This window comes from Nilaparvata lugens, chromosome 5 (assembly GCF_014356525.2).
Source record: "Nilaparvata lugens isolate BPH chromosome 5, ASM1435652v1, whole genome shotgun sequence".
Taxonomy (NCBI): domain Eukaryota; kingdom Metazoa; phylum Arthropoda; class Insecta; order Hemiptera; family Delphacidae; genus Nilaparvata; species Nilaparvata lugens.
This window is the reverse complement of record NC_052508.1, coordinates 3,540,220-3,555,808: the sequence shown is the minus strand read 5'-3', so window position 1 is coordinate 3,555,808 and position 15,589 is coordinate 3,540,220. Positions and strand designations below refer to the sequence as shown.

The 15,589-nt window shown below is 35.6% G+C and overlaps 1 protein-coding gene across 1 annotated transcript in view; it reads right to left on the bottom strand.

Moving 5' to 3' along the window:
* Positions 1-9,710: 9,710 nt before the first annotated feature.
* Positions 9,711-15,589, bottom strand: part of LOC111043470 — a 149,531-nt gene continuing 143,652 nt past the window's right edge. The window contains 2 exon segments of the mRNA XM_039429342.1: positions 9,711-13,935; positions 14,699-14,986. Coding sequence (XP_039285276.1) covers positions 13,602-13,935; positions 14,699-14,986 — 622 coding nt within the window. The 3' untranslated portion in view covers positions 9,711-13,601.

Here is a 15,589-nt window from a genome sequence, read left to right as displayed (position 1 = left end):
CACCTGGTGAGGGATTTTCTCCGTCTGCAGACGTTGCTGTGTGCGCTTGCCTTTAGATTCATGATTGAATTTGAACGAGCAATCTTACATGGATTTTTGGAGTTCCCTTGAAATTTTATTGAGAAAATTGAAATAATCAGAAGCCCGATATTCCATGTTTTTGGCGGTTTTAACAAACATGATGTATCGACATATTGATTCATTTCAATATAATATCATATTCAATTATGTTCTTCATGATATAATATTCAAATTTATATAGTACTATTTTATTATATATATTCAAGTGTCCCCACACAGGGTAGCCTATGAGGAACACAATTGGAAATTAGGAAACAATATTGTATTTGCTTTTTGGGATGTCTTTGATTGTTTATTTTTTTGAATAAAGAATGAAAGAAAGAAAGAAAGGAAGGTTTATTATTTTCTTAAAACTATTTCAAAAAGATTCTTTAGTTGATCTGGAAACCCATTCATGCATATTGGGAACATATTTGGTGAAATTCATGTAGACTTGAGAACTATAAAAAACTGTACTACACACAGCTACTAGAATGCATGAATTTTAACAATAATTCATGGTAATAGGATATAGGAGATATCATTCAGTAGATAAATCTGTAGACCTATCAAAAATCGACGCTGCGCTAAAACAATTTGTATCTATCTGAATTTTTCCCTTGATGTGATGTGATAGTACACTATCATCATTTTTTATTCAAATATGAATTTATGGAACTATTGTTACTCAGTTGCCGTACTGTATGAATCTATGAAGACGTCAGGCATACTGAAATATTCAAATTAGAAAGTAATTCATAATTTGTGCAAAAATGATGTTAATCCATTTTCCTCCGTTGATTTTCCTTCCATCCTGACTTTTCTAAATCTAATTTGGTGCTTTTTCTCTCTTTGTTCCAAACAAAACACTCCATCAACTTCGAAACCAAGTCGCTGACATTTTCTCATTATGAAGAATCACGTTCTGACATTTCTTTCAATAAGTGAGGAAAGCGAAGTACATAGGAACGCGAGTTGCAACATGGAAAGCAGAGCTGCTGCGAAAATGTCTCAGCCGTGAGCTTTTCCAATAACGTTCTTTACTCGAGTATTTCTTGAAAACCGTACGGTGAATCTTTCATTTGGCTTGAATTTCCATCGGTATTTAGGCAGGCGAGAACAAGGAAACACTCTATACTGCTGTGGGTTGGGGGAGTAGTTTGTGTTGATGCTGCCAACAGAGTTTCGACAAGTTTGTGGTGGGAGGGGGGTGATTTGGGCGGGATGGTGGTGGGGGGAGGTAGAGGTTTGAGTGAGACTCTGCGTGTTCTGAATCGTAAACGGAGATCGGAGTGAGTAAAGTTGAAACGCCTACCCATACCAAACAACCCTCACGCATTGACGCACGCCCGCGCGCGCAACAACATACATTGACATGACATAAGCGAACCCACCTTATCGCATTTCGTGTATATTGAACATTGCACCTGTTCATCGAATGTGCTCATGGAACTGGATATGACGTAGACACGCCTATAGCTTCTTGTCTCGGCTCTCAACTGCGATCGTGTTTGAAACAAATGAATGTGGAGTCTGGAGTGTACACTCTGCGTAAAGTAGGCTACCCGAGAAAAAAGCAAACTGAGCTTCAAACACTTTGCTTCAAGTTTTCCCTCACGATTCGGGCTTGGAAATGAAATTTGTGGATTACTGAACCACTTTGGCAAATCTTACTTGAATGCAACATACTTCAGTAAGTTTATACGATATTCGATACTCTTGCATGGGTAAAATCACAAGGCCGTTTTCATCTCTAATATTGTCCCAGATAGATTACTGGTTTTCAATAATGTTATTGATGTGTAATCTGAATCACGGACAACCATTGAGTTGTACTTGTGCTATAATGAAAAAAATACGCACTCTAATCAGTTGAATGCACAATTACGCGAAATATATCAGTTTCGAAAAAATGTCCAGAAAATGAGAGCAGGTTCATTAGGTCTAGTGTCAGGTCTCAAGTTGATAAAACTTCAAGATTTTTTCAATATTTACAAGGAAAATAACGTGAAGGAAAACTTGCATGCTATTTGAATTGAAAAAAGAAAACAAGCTACGGTGTTTGAGAGTTTTCAGAAATCCAATACCCGTGTCTTATCCACTTGCACATTCTTTCTAAAGCGGTGCGGATTTCATTTCAGGCGAAGTGATCCCGTAATATTGGCTGGCAATACGTTTCAGATAAGATCATAGCTGGTTGGACAGAGATAGAACCAGTTAAGTGGTTTATTGTGGATGCTGCAATCTCGTTGCATGGAAACCGCGAGTCGCGGTGGCGGTGTCTGAGAGCAAACACTCTGGTTCAGTTGGAGATCTTCAGATAGCGACGAGCTGAGCTACTATAGACGGCAGCCATGAAGGGGTAAGTGGGTTGGAGAGGGGGTGAGGGGAGGGTATCGGTGCAGCAGTTTGTCCATTACTTACAGTTAAGCTCCATCAGATATTCGCAGACACTCCCGGGCTCCGGAACGTGAACGGGAATTGGCGATGAAACCGCACTGTCGGTCCCGGATAAGCTTTAATGAATTCGTTCTTCCCTCCTAATGTCGCGGCAACTGAGTCACCCGAATGGAAGTTCACTGTTCAACATGCAAACAAATAGGAATTCAAATTAAATGCACCACTGTTCAATGAATAGTTCCACACTCTGAAATAGCTCGCCATCCCACTAGCTGAATCGAATTGACACGTACCGTACCTAGTGTTTGGAATACACGGGTCTGTGGATAAAGGGGTGAGAGAAGCTTAAAATGGTCCTGAATTTAATATTCTTTGTCTCAATATTCATATTTATGAACAGTTTTCAAGTTTTTCTTGTCTGAAATATATTGTATAGATATAATAACCTCCAACATTGGAATTGATTGTTCAAATAGACTGACAAGAGTCTGTTTTGAAAAGGACCATGAATGAGAGGCTGTGATACCTTAGGCCTATAAATGATTCCACATTTCACTTTGTTTCGAAATTTGTATTTCATAATATCTATCAAATTATTTTGTGTGAATTATAGTGTGAAAATATAATCCTGGATTGGAATTGATTGTTGAAATAACTTGAGAAAAGAATTTGCTTCGAACAAAACACCAAATTTTTCTCTCGATTCATACCGAGACATTATTCTCTGGAAATGTTAATTGCTGAAATTCATCCCATTTCAAAGTACTGTAGTATATACATTTATAATTATTATTGTCTGATGAACAAGATTTTTAATTATTTTTGCTTACATACAGATCAAAGCCTTGAGCACTCTACTGCGGTTCGCATGACGGCGACAGGAGCGACGGAATTTTTCAACCCGTGACTAAATTATTGAAAACGTAACCATTATGCGAATCACAAAGGTATGCATGAGGCTCAAGTCATATGATTACTGTCATCCTAAAGTTGCCCACACAATTCGAATAGAAAAGGAATCGAATAAATTAGTGAGGTTCCAATTTCTCACGAATGAAACCAATGTTTACAAAATATCAAATAAAATTGAATCAATCTTTCAACACGATATGGACGAATCAGAATAAAGTGCCTTCGAAAACGATGTAACAGATAAAACGAGAGCACAAGACCAATAATATATCGGCGCTGAGGAAATTCCGTCGGTATATAAAAAGGCTGGGTCATAAAACGGTTCCGAGCTGCGATAGAAAAATAAATATAAGTTGGACCGCTGAATTCGTGGCCTGGGGGCGGCCGACGATCCTCTGCTGTGGTGACACGGATATAATCTGCTCCCATATTGCTTTCCACTGTGCAATTCTGGATTCTCCCTGTAAGAAATGTCTTTTTAATAAAGGCGACTTATATTAAACGCTCGGAGAGCTAAACCAGAAAGCTTTCCCCCAAGTTTACGATTCTGATGAAAGAAGAGTAATGGAAGGCCTATTAAGGAATTCAACGGTTTAATTTTTATTTGTATGAATTGTTACGTTATCCAATTAGTATAATTGGCTATGAAGAGTGGAGCTGGAGTATAATTGGGCCTTTATATTGAAAATGGAACCATTTTGTTTTCCAATATTACCGGTTGTGGTTCATATTTCTACGATAGTTATCGAAAGATATTACGATACATATCAAAAGCTATCCGATTTATTTCGCAGTTTAAATAGATTTTATTGAGTATGTTTAAGTTAACGTTGTATTTGAGTTTTTATTTAATTCAATTTTTAATAATTGAAATTCACAAGATAATGAATCCTTGATGTGGAATTACATTCTGGTTCGATTGAGAATTATTCTCCTTCCACCCTTTCCAACAGGATGATACTCATAGCATTATTTTTTCATAAACCAGCTCTGTAGCACTACTAAAAAATAAAAATATGTGCAAGCAGTCTGCTTCCATGAGAGTTATAGTCAATTACTCACCGCTGCAACAAGATCTTCACCTGACATCATCTTCACGGTACCACAGCCTTCAATTCTTTTAATTCATCTTCAATTTCCTTGGAAACAGATTGTTAGTCGTTTTCCTCCACTTAACAAGTCCATTTATAATCACAGTGTTGATGGAGACTAAAATTGAGAGCCATAAATGAAACTTTACTAAAAATTCTGTTTCTCTAATCTATGCTAACATCGAAGGTGCAGCACATCTTGCAGCTATGAAATTGCTATTCATATTAAATGAAAAAGACTAAGAAATTGTCAAAAAACCACATATTTATTGATACTTAGAAAGACCGGTTTCGGTGATTACACCACTGTCAATCTCTGATAAACTCTGATAAAGACCGAAACCGGTCTTTCTAAGTATCAATGAATCTGTGGTTTTTTGACAATTTCTTCCTCTTTTTAAAAATTTTAAAACTATTAAGCCAAACCCTTTTTAATGTGAAATATTTGTATTAAATGTTAAATTATCTGTGAACTCAGTGCTATCAAAGAGTTCGTAATTTGTAACTATTCCCCATAAATATATCTTTAATTCGGAAAGAAACTTATAAGAATCTGGATCACGCGCTAGCCCAGCAGAGACGAAAGGAGCCTACCTAATTAATTATTGGAATTAATTAATTCAATCCATGAGACCGTCAAGAACTTCAGTTAAGTGAGTGATAAGTCAAACGAGCTCGTTTTAGATTTTCTGCGTAAAGTGGGGGAATTATTTAAAAAGCGCTATTCAAATTGACTTAAATTAAATAAAAGTCACCACGTGTTGAATAATATCACATAGTTCATAAGAACATTTTATAAATTTATTTGATATATGTAGGAAGCTTACTTCCACGCACGGCCCGAATTCATATAAATCCCTGAGATCTCATGTTTGAATAATAATTTATTAATTATAATTTTGTTAATTGAACAAAGTATATCATATCAAACTTATAGACCGAACAGGTTTTTGTTTGCAGAATTTTGTATTGACTGGAAGTCTAAGTATCAGTATTATATAATATATTTATGAATTTGAAACTCACTATTGTGAATATTGGCAAAACCTGTGATAATTATTCAGATTCTAGATAACATTTATTTAAATAAATTATAGATATATCAAATATTTTATACACACATTTTTATGGGAATATATTTTGTGTTTTATGTCAGCATACAAACTCATAGAGTTTTTTATTATATCCTAACTCATCTCGTGATATACAGTTTGAGCTGCTTTGGTACCAATAGATATTCAGCAGCACTTAAAATTGTTGAATCAAGTAACATTAATCTTATTCAGAGCACTCAATATTTATCATCCTTTGATGATATTCATTTTATCTGCCAGAAAAAGTATATTAGAAAATCATATTAATAAGGTTCCAGTTATATCATATAAGGATCCAGAGAGCTTCAAGAACTGGCGTTGTAAGTTCTAAGGAATTTTGAAAGGGTATATTGGTGAATACTTGTATTCACGACGAGCGTTTTAAGAATCAACTAGAAACAACTATAGTTGGTCCTGATCATTCTTTAGTGGTACATGGTTACTGATAATCAGTCATCAAATATTCTTTTAATTTCCTTACTGGTATTCTTCAAGAACTTCATAGAAGCAGCGGTAAGAATTATCAATCACCGGTCATTGAACCTTATGGTGATTATTTGTATTTATAAAATTCATGTATCTACCACTGAGCTAGAGCTGAGGTTTGAACCCAGTAATTTTGCGAGCCGGACGGCCTTAATTTTTTTGTGAATTTATTCGCAAAAGAGGGAATTTAGCGACTGCTCTTATAAATATCAATATCATCGCTCTATCATGAGAGGTAGCCCTCCAAGGGCAAGGAACACAACTTCACACCCGTGACTAAATTATTGAAAACGTAACCATTATGCGAATCACAAAGGTATGCATGAGGCTCAAGTCATATGATTACTGTCATCCTAAAGTTGCCCACACAATTCGAATAGAAAAGGAATCGAATTAATTAGTGAGGTTTCAATTCCTCACGAATGGAACCAATGTTTACAAAATATCAAATGAAATTGAATCAATCTTCCAACACGATATGGATGAAATCAGAATAAAGTGCCTTCGAAAACGATGTAACAGATAAAACGAGAGCACAAGACCAATAATATATCGGCGCTGAGGAAATTCCGTCGGTATATAAAAAGGCTGGGTCATAAAACGGTTCCGAGCTGCGATAGAAAAATAAATATAAGTTGGACCGCTGAATTCGTGGCCTGGGGGCGGCCGACGATCCTCTGCTGTGGTGACACGGATATAATCTGCTCCCATATTGCTTTCCACTGTGCAATTCTGGATTCTCCCTGTAAGAAATGTCTTTTTAATAAAGGCGACTTATATTAAACGCTCGGAGAGCTAAACCAGAAAGCTTTCCCCCAAGTTTACGATTCTGATGAAAAGAAGAGTAATGGAAGGCCTATTAAGGAATTCAACGGTTTAATTTTTATTTGTATGAATTGTTACGTAATCCAATTAGTATAATTGGCTACGAAGAGTGGAGCTGGAGTATAATTGGGCCTTTATATTGAAAATGGAACCAATTTTGTTTTCCAATATTACCGGTTGTGGTTCATATTTCTACGATAGTTATCGAAAGATATTACGATACATATCAAAAGCTATCCGATTTATTTCGCAGTTTAAATAGATTTTATTGAGTATGTTCAAGTTAACGTTGTATTTGAGTTTTTATTTGATTCAATTTTTAATAATTGAAATTCACAAGATAATGAATCCTTGATGTGGAATTACATTCTGGTTCGATTGAGAATTATTCTCCTTCCACCCTTTCCAACAGGATGATACTCATAACATTATTTTTTCATAAACCAGCTCTGTAGCACTACTAAAAAATAAAAATATGTGCAAGCAGTCTGCTTCCATGAGAGTTATAGTCAATTACTCACCGCTGCAACAAGATCTTCACCTGACATCATCTTCACGGTACCACAGCCTTCAATTCTTTTAATTCATCTTCAATTTCCTTGGAAACAGATTGTTAGTCGTTTTCCTCCACTTAACAAGTCCATTTATAATCACAGTGTTGATGGAACTAAAATTGAGAGCCATAAATGAAACTTTACTAAAAATTATGTTTCTCTAATCTATGCTAACATCGAAGGTGCAGCACATCTTGCAGCTATGAAATTGCTATTCATATTAAATGAAAAAGACTAAGAAATTGTCAAAAAACCACATATTTATTGATACTTAGAAAGACCGGTTTTGGTGATTACACCACTGTCAATCTCTGATAAACTCTGATAAAGACCGAATCTAAGTATCAATGAATCTGTGGTTTTTTGACAATTTCTTAGTCTTTTTCTTTTAAAAGGTAAAATTTGTATGTATTTGATATAAAGGTACCTCCTTGATAAGACCAGTGTCTCTAGCACTTTCAATGGAGAAAATAATAGATGACAAGGCTAAATCTTCACAATATTCTGTACTTATTGTACTGGCCCTTCTCATTAGATTGAAAGTTGTATTCATGAGCGAGGTCTACTGTTCGCAGAACTACTAGTCTCAATATGTTCAACAGACTTATGGGAAAGAACATTCATACAAAGCTATTCTCCTTAATTCGCTGACTAGTAACTCTTCAACTGTCATCATAATACAAATTATCAAGTTCATAAAAAGTACTGGTAAAACCATTGAAAATTCTTAAAGTGAGAGGATGTAACGATGGAAAATCAATAATTCTAATTAACATGATGAATCAAAAGACACCTTATGTTGAAGAAGTCCAGCAATAGCTTGAAGTATATTATCATTTTGTCCCTATACGGTATTCAGTATCGTAACGGGAAATTCATAAAGTACTGCAGTCCAGGCTGCTTCATAATTCATGCTTTACAGGCTATCTATCTATCTATCGACAGAATCATTCTACATCGCCTATACTAACATATTATCTTCTGGAAAATGAAGGTTCGATGAGGTCAGTTTGATGAGGATTCGATGCCAACATATCCTCTATAATAATATGAGAAAGTAGATTTCAAAACCACTTGGAGCAGCAACACAAACTACACACTGCTGGGTTTTTTTCTAGGAAAATTAATGGTTTCTTTTTGTTTTGGGCTCTGATGATGAATCGGGTAATGGTGGGCGCTGAGTTGAATTCTAGAAGAGGTGCTTGTCATCAAGTATCTATTGATGTGACGGGGCAGTGGAGCCGAGTCTGGTGGATAGGGGAAGAGAGGGGAAGAAAAAAAACGACTAGTGGAAAAGAGGAAAAGGATAGAAGGGAAATGGGAGGAGGAGTAAAGAAAGCAACTAGGGAGAGAAAAAAGACTAGTGGGAAATTTTCAGTTAGCAGAGGGGGTGGAGTTAAGGGCTGTGCGGACAAATTCAAGACGTGCTAAGTAAGAGAAGTCAAAAAGTAGGAGGGAGTAAGAAAGAGGAGGACTGCAAGAAAGAGTAAGGAGGTGCACGAGTCAGAGTTCTTAATGAAGTCGCGAATTTTATTCTTTTTCTCCTCTCACCAGAGATCGAGCTGGGTCAGATGAAAGGAGCCATGCATTTTTTATAGGGAGATGGTCGGCAAAGTCCACACAGTTGAGACAAGATTTTCCAACCTGAATGCATAATGCATCACCGAAAGCACTATTTCTTGGTCCCGGCTGTCTTCTATGAGTCACCCGCTGTTTCTATGTCGTCGAAACAAGTGAATGGCGAAATAAGGAGTCAACTGTTATAGCAAATGCCAGTTACTATGGACGATCCTTACAAATGTCTCTACTATAAAATGATGAAACTATGAAAAATTGCTGTTTTCATCTCTCGTTAATAGTTTATTATCGAGCATTGGAAGAAAAACAAACAATCCTGAATAGGAACGTTTTTCTGATTTGTTGAAGCCTTTGAATGTTTTCCTTGGTAGTTCCATCAAATATTATTCTATTCTTTATTAGATATAATAAGATATAAGATTAGATATAATAATAATAAGATTAGATATAACATAATACAATTTCAACTTAATAGGAGTTTCCTGTCATAGACACAAGTCACCACAACGCTGAAAATAAATAGAATCAAATTAAATATGACTAATATTTATGTAGTAAACTCAGATAGTTAATCCTTTCTATTAAATATACTCTTCTATTCGTATTCCACCGCGAGTAACTTCATATCACAGCAACATCTATTCTAGAAATTCTCTTATATGAATGACTGTATCTGAGAATGAGGTAAAAATGAGGATACAAAATATAAAAAATTCGCTTTTATTATAATTTAAATTTGTCTATTACCCTACAAACAAAACAGGCCATAGAGAAAATATATAAAATTCAAAATTATCTAATATATTTTTGATAGAATAAGCTCTTAATCATAATAATTTTCTACTTAGTAGTAACTGAAAATCTATTCAGTATGATGCTCATAGCACTATATTTTTTCAATTTTATCTCCAGAATCGAAGGATGAGTTATGTAGAAAGGTTGGAAATCGGATCGGGACAGTCATTCGATATTCCTGCTAATACAAAATATTATCAAACAATTTATAAATAACTATCAAATTAATCATATTAATTATGGAAATTACAATTTCCAAAATCCATCATCACTCGTATTTGCTCTTTTGATAATTAGAAAAAAGTCAACGACTGTTCATATACCATTCTTTAAAGGAACTTTTCAACAATTACATAGTTTCTCATTAATTAAAGTCTTGAGAGAAAATGATGACGTCATTTGAGATAACTGATCAAAAGGGTATTCAAATCCTACTTACAATATTATCCATTTCAAATGTATATTCCTATAATTACTAATTCATAATATTTGGTTCGCCTTTGGTGTCATCAATATAAAGTTAGCATCTACGTCCTATTATTCAAAAGAACATTCTCAGAAATCATGTTAAACTCACTCCTACTTCCATTGAAGGTTTTTAATCTCAATTCATTTATAATTAAACACAGTTTCACGGAGGATAATACAGAAATAATCAATGTAACTCAGTTCAAATCCATGATATTCTCATAACATGGTAGATAAGTAATTGGCATGAATTTCGTGGAGCAGTCTTCAATATAAAGCAATAGCCATTATCATCTCCTTATTTTCATATAATCGGAAAATGTTTCGAGAGTTTAGGAATCGGAAGAGTTGGAATAGAAACCTCCACTACAATTTATTAAATTCGATCTAAAATCTCCAGCTTTGATCAACTCACGTGATTCAAATTGATGAATCCTATTCTTGTCGACTCTTATTTATCCACTATCTATTCAGTTTCCATCATTATTTACAAATATTTGATGAATGTTGTCAACATAGGTATTTATTATTCGAAAATATTGTGCATGTTTTAAAAGTGCAAGAAGAGTTTCATTTCCAAGATTCTCTACAGTTCACTAGAAGATTTATTTTAATGCATATTTTGATGGTGTTAAATTCTTTAATTAGAAGTATAACATTACTGAAAATTCTATATAAACAATCAACAATATAATACATGATTTTCTTTCCTCTATAAATTATTATTCCTCGAACATTATAATTTATTCCATACAACTTGTATGAATCTAATAATGGGAGTTGATTTATTGTATACAATATATTAGTTTTTCAGTATAAAATATATAATTCTATCTAATCATTCACACCCAAAAATTTGTTCGCTTGCATTATACAGCCAATACAACAACATTTTCATATTATTGTAACTAGAAATTTCATGAAATCATCCAATGAAAATCATAGTATAAAATCATCAACTATTGCTTCAATAGAGAATTCTGATTAATCCGAAGTACAATCTACGTACAATGAATTTTAACCAAGATTCACTGAATTTTTATTGCTTGTATTGATTGTTCAATCTTTAGAAGTTGATCCCTACTCAATCACTAATAATGTAACTCTCTCCAATTACTCATGAATTAGGTACCGAATTTTAAAGTACAAAAAAAGAGTTCTGTGGATTTGCAATCATACTATCTATAATATACGGTATCAATTGCAATTCAACAGAGAATATTGTTTATCATGCTACTCACTAAGTCACTATTTCAGATCCTATACTTCCAACGCCAACTTTGTGGTCAATAATTATTATTTATGTTGTTAGTATCATTTGTAGCTTTTAAGACGATTTTCATCTTTATCACGGATAATAAGATATCTAATGATGCATCTTTCTCATTATTCCGAAACTGAGCTCGAATTCTGATAATGGGGAATACCAAATATTAGTATGTTGTAAACAGAACTTTTGGATCACACACTTCCAGAATTATATCAATTCTTGTTTCTGGGTTGCAAAACTCACACAGGTCATGCTTGTTTTCACAATAGTACTTGAATGATGAAGAAAAATACGAAAGAAAAACGTTATGCATTAGCGATTTAAAACGCTGAAGGAACACATTGAGATTGACTTTATCACTATAATACTTTTGTGTGTCGAATCTAACTACCGTATCCTATAACCTATTCACATTTCACTCATATCATATTTTTAGTAATCCTAGTTTCTTATTAGTAGATCTTATCTTATTTGGCAAATTCATGATGGCAACAATTGGTTAAATCGTCTCTATTAATTAGTCTACAAGATAACTAGTAATAATTTATTGTATATAACTTTTCAACTCGTTAATAATGTTGAGATTGCGGATAATTTGTACACGCTTATCTCTGGGTAAGGCACCCTGCAACATGATTCTTGAGCAGCTAAGTAAATATGTCGTAGCACCTGGCACTAAAAATTAACACCCCTGCTTCACAACAAACATCCAATTAATATGAATTAACTAAAGTAAGTGGCAGTATACACTTTATAGTTCTTCCTTCGGGTCACCGGAGCATTCAGGGCAGAGAGTTCATGAGCGCATCGCTTTCATGGCTCGTAAACATGAAAAGTTTCTCTCGGACTGCTTTATTAGCAAATTTAGAAACCTGAATCATGTTCTTGCTTTGAGAATGCGGTCACTGCGCAAAATTTACATGATGTTTGGTAATTTTTGACAATAATTTTATTGGTTCTTGTTTCAGATTTATTGAATTTCCGTATCATACAATTAAAGCTCACCATTGAATTCGATAATAACCCGCAATAAATCAAAATCTCCCAACGTCTAATTTCACTTTGAATCATGTGAATTGATTAAGATCAGTTCCAAAGTTCACCATGAAAATGATGCGACTGATATTTACTCTCTCTTTCCCAAAATCGTAGGCACACCTTAGACATTCCATTTATAAATCGTATCAATCTTTATTACTGAAATTATTTTTGATGTTTCTCTAGAAGCAATACTTATCAGTCAATAATCACTGATACATGGATGCTCAAATTAGAGGTTCAGGATGACACTTCATTCTAGAGGACCAGTTTAAGGCAAGTCTTCATGAGACAAGAATTAGTATCTTAGATCATACAGTGAATAGAACATCGTGATCTATGATAACCTGCTAATCGTGCGATTCAACCTTCAACAACCATTTATTTAGAAATTATTGTTTCTCAGATCTATTGACCTTTATATATAGCTTTAATACTTTAATACAACCAATAAAAATTGTTGGTAATAAACTTGAATATCCAATCATGATTCGTCGTCTCATCATCATAGATCACGACAATTCTCATCTTACATAACCAAAATATACTGTAAATTTAAAAAATCGGGATCTAAACAGAACAGGACTCTCTAAAAGGATTCGTTCTGCATAGAAACAACACAAGTTCTTCATCGTTATTTCCCCTCTACTTCAAAACTAATATAAAATTTTTATTTATGCTGTTACTGAAATTTATTAGTATTGTCATAAATCAAATGAACAATTAAATCTGTGATAAAGGCTGGAATACGTGGTGTGTTGCGATTTTGGAATCTTGACTTCAGTAGTTTCTCGAACTCTTGTGTGATTGTGATTTAAATTGAATGTCTGAGGTCGCCCACTCACCTTCCAGTGATCCGAAGCCGATCATGTATTGGTGGCGAGCCGGTAGAGTCGATCAACAAAATAACTGTTGACTTGATTACACTAACATAATTTCACTATGAAGAGTTTATGAGGCGAATCCTACCGTCGCATCACACAGTGGTCTCGCGGTCCATGTGGATGAACTCGACGGAGGGCAGCGGGTGTCAGGAGGAGGTGGTGGACGAGGAGGGGTCGAGGAGCATCTCCTCGGTTGGCACCCGATGCGGCCCCGTCGATGAGCCCCGGTCCTTGCCGAGGCGTCGCCGCCGTCGCTTCTGCTGGATTCGCAGTCGGTAGGCGACGAAGACGCCGGCCAGGACGCAGCAGGCAGCGACTCCCGTTGCGACGCCACCGAGCATCGCGTAGGCCGGCAGCCGCGCCAAGAGACGCCGACCGACGCCGCCACACTGCGTCTCCGCCTCGTCGAAACCCGACGGACAGTTGGAGCGGCCGTCGCACCAGAGGCTCGAGCTGATGCACGCGTTCAGCTCCGGACATCTATAACATTATTAATCAGACAGATGGTAATTTTTTACATTACTGTTCAAGATGTATCAATCATTAGCTTCTCTCAATAGTGCTATTTATGCTTGTGAGTGTGTGTATTTGAAAAAACTGGCCCAGTTGAGCCAGTATACTATGAACTACTGTTGTATACTGTGAATTACGGTGTAAACAGTTGAGCCAGGCAATACTGTGAATTGAGGAGGTAGAAATGAAATGGTACGATGATCTAGGTCTAGGATACCTCCTAGTTGATAGTTGGTTAATACCTCTAGGTTAATAATATTGTTTCTGAGATGTGTAAGTACTGTAATATCAAAATTCTTATTCTCACACAAAAAATCAGGTATTTCTCTTTTCCCCGATCCAAGAAGTTTTCACGGGGTACCTTTACCATGCATTCCACTTTGAGAACTACAGATGAACTCTAAGAACTACTTCGATATAGATAAATGTAGTTTTGTGTTCCTATGCGGATACTCCCAGTCGAATTTGAGAGCCACTGGCATAGAGTATTGAGTATTCCTATTTTTTTCAAATTCAAATTTATCCCACACTCATAAATACATGAATCAAACAATGACTCTTGTTCGCCAGTCGGAGTGATAAGATAGCAGAGAAGCAAATATATAAACAGAATAGAAAATAAGTAAACGAAGAATCGAAACAAAATTCACAACAAAATAAAAAAATTCTCTCACTTCAATATTTTGAACACTTTATTGCATATAATATTGAGAAATGTCGTTTGGCGTACCTATGCGGACATTCCCAGTCGAGCGTGTCGTTAGCTGGTTCGGCGGGCTCCCCGTAGTCAGCTGCCAACTGCATGAGCGACGATTTGGTGCGAGAGATCTCCAACCAACTGAGAGCCGCCGATCCGGCCTCGCGACCTATGAACTCCAGCAGGAAGCTGGGGGGTCGGGGGGGCTGCAGCATCAACCCGGCCCCCCCAATCGCCTCACCCTTCGTCCACTCCTCCGAGAACACGTGCACCGCAAACTTGCGGTCCTGCGGCGGCGCTGGGCACACCACTTTCATCAATCTAACAACACAAAAGTGGGGAAATCACGATGAAAATGTGAATAATAAACGTATAATAGTATCTTACGTCACAAGGATGAGAAGGGGTCTTTTGCAGGCGAGAATGATGTTTCTAGTCGAAGTGTTAGCCGAGACTAGAATTTCGTTTTAGCACTGCAGACACACACGTACAAGTAACTCACACTATTTTTCGTCATATTAATCTAAAGAAGAATAATTCAAATTCAAAATCAAATTTTATTTATTCAAACTCACAATATTCACAATCAGAATCAATAAGAAAAACAAAACACACAGCTCAGTGAGATAAAAAAAAATAATTTATGGAAGATTAATAAAATAAATACTGGTATGTTTTATTAGAAATACGGTAAATTTGTGAATTGGAATAAAAAATACTACCTGCTGGGGGTATACAATACTCCACGTTTGCAAGCAGGAATGAATATCACTTCAACTAATTTTAAATGCATGAATAAAAGGAGAAAGAAAAGACTAGCAACCATTCACTCTCACATTCACTCACATTGCACACTTTCCAATAACAGCTCATCTTACTAATGCTTATTGCAAGCCACCAAAATTACATTTAAACTACGAAATA